Below are 5,418 nucleotides of genomic sequence, written 5' to 3'. Positions count from 1 at the left end.
TGTTTATTATAAATATATGAATTTATTTAGAATATTTTAAAATGGTAGGATTAAGATATAATTGTTTCTAATTTTATATTATTTTTATATGAATTTTTAGTATATTTTTTCTTGTATAAATTTAGAAACTTTGTCAGTTTATTTTTTAATATTTTTTATAAGATTGTCTTAAATATCAATATAGAAACTTCAAATAATTGAAATGATAAGATATAATCATTTCTAGTTTTTTAAAATATTGTAATAAAAAAATCTAAAATAGTTTCTATTTTTATAATAAACAAGATTTTTGGGTGTGAATTTAGAAACTTGCAAGTAAATTTAAGATTTTTTTAGTGCATTACTAATTTATCATTGTTTTTTAAATTTTAACATTTTTTTTTGCATGAAATTATTTCTTTTCACCACAATTGAATTTTATTGGAACTTCAATTCTGTGAAGCTTAAAGAATTTATATTAAACTATTCACAAATTGAAAAAAAATTGACACAACATTTTTTTAAAAACGTAAAACAAAAGGCATTAAAATGCTAAACCGTCACAAAAAATTCATATAACAGACAGGGGTGGCCGTCAGGCCCTGCTTCAGATTATAAAACAGCTGAAACGTGGACAGCTAAGAGGCAGTAGCAACAGCTACCAAGGTAGCTGCTGAAAACAACTAATACAACTGTAGATATCACATAAAATAGCAGTAGCCGGATACTAGAACCAGAACAGCTATAACAACTAGCTGTAGTTACAAGGAATCAGCAGAGATAATAGAAAACAAAAGATACAGCGTAACAGCAGCTATTATGCTTGTCAAATTCCATCCACAGCAGTTGGGTTTTTGTTGCTCTCTAAACTGGTTTGCAGCTGTTGAAGAAGATCGTGAACTTTGCCATTCTGCGAAATATTATGCCAACTTCTTTGATTAATAAAATTCTCATAGTGGTACAGGGGTGAGCAAAGGTTTCTTCGAGAAGTGTGCCTCCAGATTCCCAACAATAAGATCTGCCATTGCCTTCGTCGTTTCCCAGGTTGCACATCCCATATGCGGCACCATAACCACATTTTCTAAATTATATAGTTCTTGTGGAACATGAGGTTCATTCTCAAAAACATCTAGACCAGCACCTTGAATCCGACCTTCCACTAGAGCCTTCACCAATTCCTTCTCATCTACAAGGGCCCCCCGGCCTACATTCACCAGTGTGCCTTTCGTTCCCAATGCATCAAGAACAGACTTATTGACGATGTGGTGGGTATCTTTTGTTAAAGAGCATGCCACAACAAGAACATCACTGCTAGCTGCAAGGTCTATAACATTTGAATGGTACATGAAAGGTACATCAGGTTTTTTAGACCTGGAGTAGTAGGCAATGCTGCAGCCAAAAGCTTGTGCCCTCTTAGCTATAGCTGAACCAATACGTCCAAGTCCAACTATTCCAACACGCTTTCCACTTAGCTGCATAAACAATAACAGGAAATAACTAAATAAGTATATCAACATTCATCTAAAAGGTGACTTAGACTCCAAATGAAAACATTGGAAAGTAAAATGATCCTAGAAATTTGTGTGCTTTTACCTCCATTTGAGAAACGACAGGGTTTGCAATATCTAAGCCTATTCTATTTTTCCAAAGCATTGTTCTATGCATCATCTGATGCAAAATTATTGTGTTGACTGAGAAATTCAAAGAACATATAACACAAACACAGTTTCTTGGAAAATGTTTGTAATTAATTTATTCATATCAAAGAACACAGTACCAGAAACACGGTTGCTCGGAACATGTTCGTAACCGATACATTATATTAACTTAAATTTTCATTCTTCATGGTTACAGAGGAACCCTGCAGCTTGCTAGATCAGATACTATGTACTCTCTATTTTCAAAGGGGTTATTCTGTAGATTTTAAAAACACAGACAAAAAAATACAAACTGATACAGCAACAACAAACAGAGATTGTTTACACACTCGAATCTTTTATTCATTCAAACTGAATACATCAATTTTTTGAGCACGTGATCAAGGATGAACTGTTCAAATAATCAGAGACAATAAATTCATTAGAATAGCCTCATTATAAAGAGATGTTGAACAAATTGAAGGACAGGTAAAAATAGAAAAGATCGCATGCATATTCATGCAAAAATAGAAATTAAACAACCTATTTTTAAATCTCATGCAAAATCCATGCAAAGTGGAAGAAATTACAAACTGCTCCAACACATTCAACTGCACCTGTTGCATGACACAATAATGATCGCTTTTCCTCATGATGGAAAATTTGAGCTCCCTTGCAAGATATATTATCCTAGTCTATCTTCCTCGTTAGGCTTACTTAAAGAAAAATGAACATAAATCAACTAAATTTGTACTCCAATCTTTAGCTATCAACAAAGTAACACGTTGTCCACTTGCATTCCACTTTACACATGCTTCTTCAAGCTAAAAGTACAACCATAATAGGAGTTTATAAATTTTATGTACATGGCTTGGTCCTAAGCAGAGAAGGATTTTGCAAGATGAGCAGTTCTCCATAGCAGGCAACTGAAGAGCACCACTAAGCATTTGACCAACACTGTTAGTGTATATAACAGAAGCTCCAAGTTGAGCTCCATAGTCAATTTTCACGCCATGAAATAGAGAGTACAAGGCAGATGTCTCACTCGGTGCTGTCTTCCAATGCATTGGCAGCTGAAATATTCTGGTATTTCCTTTCACATCATATTATTGGTTGGAGTCTAGCTGCTTCTGAATTAGATTGTCTATTGTTTTTCTGCATTAACGTTTTGGATCATATTTTGTGATATATTTTTCATCTTTGCTTGCACTCTAACATCCTGATGATGGATTACAGAATGTGATCCAAAATATTGATAAAAAACAACACACAGTTAATTCTGATTACATGAATTGTAGAAATTTAATATCATATTACTGATGCTCTTATATAATTGATCGATTCTAACAGCTAGACCAATTATCATTTAGTACATTAAAAATAAAAGCATTGCACAACCATTAGAAAACTATCCTATGCTATATAACACGGAAAAACTAAGGATGCACTGTACACATAAAGTAGGTAACAATCATAAATGGATTATTCCATCCTTTTTCATAAGCAAAAATAGTTTTTACAAAGCGTGGATTTTAATCTGTATTCGAATCCTCTGTTTTTCTATTTGCAGTTTCTCGTTCTTGGATTTTTTTTTTTTCCTTTGGGATTCTTTATTCTTTTTACAGATATTTATTCTTTTCTAGAAATGCTTATCTATTTCTAAGTGCACCTTCCTAAAGAAAAAATAGAAGCGCTATATGATTTGAGAATTATTGCTGATATTTCCAAAATTCAATTGTGTGAGTTTCGTTTTAAATGCCTTACAAAGTGATTTGAGAATTATAATAGGATACAAAACAAAACTCATACAGTTGAACCTAAAAATATCATGCAGTAATTATTATAGATTGTGAAGCCTAATAAATGCAGCATACAAGTTCAATTTGGCAAAGTGAGGAGATGAATGAAATCGTAGACATTGTAAGAATGATAGACATTAGTTCTCCAAGCTAATTATTTCCAAACCACTTGATGCATTTTGAAGCCTCATGCCATGAGCAAAGCTATCAAATCGCTTTACAATTTTCTTCTGGAGTTTCTTACTTCTACTCTTTGTCACATTTATTTCGCATACTTATTATTCCACCTCAACATGAGCTAGAACAACATTATCGAACCCTTACAATTTCCAAAACTCTAGATTCCCTTCTACGAGTAGTAAAAATAGGTATCTGTTGGCGGAATGGACATGTCCAATCGAAGCTAATGGAGGAACAATCCTTCAGTGGTCGCAAAAACTTGTTTCAAATTTACCCTAGATTGAGGGCTAACTGTGATTCACAGTTCGAATCCCATCAGGAATCGTTTTACTTTGATATTTTTATTGATGGAGACATGACCATACAGAGGGGTCTGCAACGCAGGGTGTGCAATTTCCATCATTACAGTTAGGTGCATGAAAAAAATGCCCAGATGTAGGCATCTTGTGTCTGCTGATTTTAGGCCAAGTTTATCTATTCTCTGTTTGACCTAAAATCTACAGTTTGAGTATTTCTAGTTAGGTCTATAAAATAACAAATGGGCTTTTCTAAGCATAGCAGTTTGAGCGTTTATACAAGACATGAAAGCTACCTTGCAAGTTAATTTGTAGTCTCCCTTACTCTGCCACAGGCCCTGGCGAACATAGCGATCAGAAGCGGAAATTTGGCGAAGGGCGTCGAGCATTAGAGCAATGGTTAAATCCGCCACGTCATCAGTTAACACATCAGGAGTATAGACCACTGCAATGTTGCGCTGCCTGCACTTGGCCAAATCCACTTTATCAAATCCGACGCTGCTGGTGGCCACAATCTCCAAACAGGGAAGAGCATCGATCATATGTGCATTAATCCCGTCCTTTCTGCCGCATACCACACCTCTAATAGATTGAGAGTGCTGTGTCAAAAATGCTTCTCGATCATGAGATTCATACAGCTTATATGTCGTGAATTTGCGGTCCAGGGATTCGATCAAGTAGGGCATCGAAAGATATGTGATTAGGACACCCGCCTGCTTCAGCTTTTGCTCGCCCATTTTTCCTGCCCCTGTAATTGAACATTTTCTTTCTGTAAATATTTGTGTTGCCGTACTTTTTTATTAAGACGAGACAATAGATTCCAAGAGAATCTTAACTAATGTAAGCTGGCTTATACTGGTGTTTTTTTTTTTTATTAATCAATGCAAAAGGTGCAAAAGGTCAATTCATGTTGGACATAGAAAACAAACATACTGATTTATAATGTTAACAATAAACATTACATCTCACAAACTTATGATAGAGCTTCAACTCTTCATAAACAAAGCATTACTTTCAACTTTCTGTTGTAGACATGTAACTTCATAGTTGTTTGAGCTATTGCTCATACAATCTCATAGAGCTATTGTTCATACAACCTCACAATTTTCTTATAGCTTTACAGAGCTAGATTCATGAAAGAATGAGTAGCAATTATAAATTGATTGCAATATATAGAAGATTGGATAGCTACAAATGGGTGGTCTGTAGAGGATGGGTATCACATGGATTAGTGCAACATATTAATGACAAAATAAGGATAAGATTTGAAAAACAGACATAGGAGATAAGATTAATAAAAATCTTCAGAAATTGTCGGTTGTCCTCTATCAGGTGACATGTGAATGCATTCACACTAGTCTAGTTGTGATTACACTTTCCAACACTCACTCTTAATCGCAACTACCAATTCCAATTTCCTTCATTAACACCTCCCATACATTCACATTGTTGGTGCTTGGGGATCCTAGCTTCTTATTCTATACCTTTATTAAAAATGATTATTGTGTCCATATAAAAAGTGATACA

General features: G+C 34.4%; 1 protein-coding gene across 1 annotated transcript; it reads right to left on the bottom strand.

Moving 5' to 3' along the window:
* Positions 1-491: 491 nt before the first annotated feature.
* Positions 492-4,681, bottom strand: LOC131859818 (hydroxyphenylpyruvate reductase-like). Its single transcript, XM_059213953.1, has 2 exons — positions 4,188-4,681; positions 492-1,451 (listed from the first exon to the last, which is right to left on the bottom strand). Exons 1-2 carry the CDS (start codon positions 4,626-4,628, stop codon positions 930-932), a joined length of 963 nt encoding a protein of 320 aa, XP_059069936.1. The 5' UTR covers positions 4,629-4,681; the 3' UTR covers positions 492-929.
* Between the last annotated feature and the right edge of the window lie 737 nt (positions 4,682-5,418).

The sequence above is a fragment of the Cryptomeria japonica genome, chromosome 11 (genome assembly GCF_030272615.1).
Source record: "Cryptomeria japonica chromosome 11, Sugi_1.0, whole genome shotgun sequence".
Lineage (NCBI taxonomy): Eukaryota > Viridiplantae > Streptophyta > Pinopsida > Cupressales > Cupressaceae > Cryptomeria > Cryptomeria japonica.
This window is presented reverse-complemented; position numbering and strand designations above follow the sequence as displayed.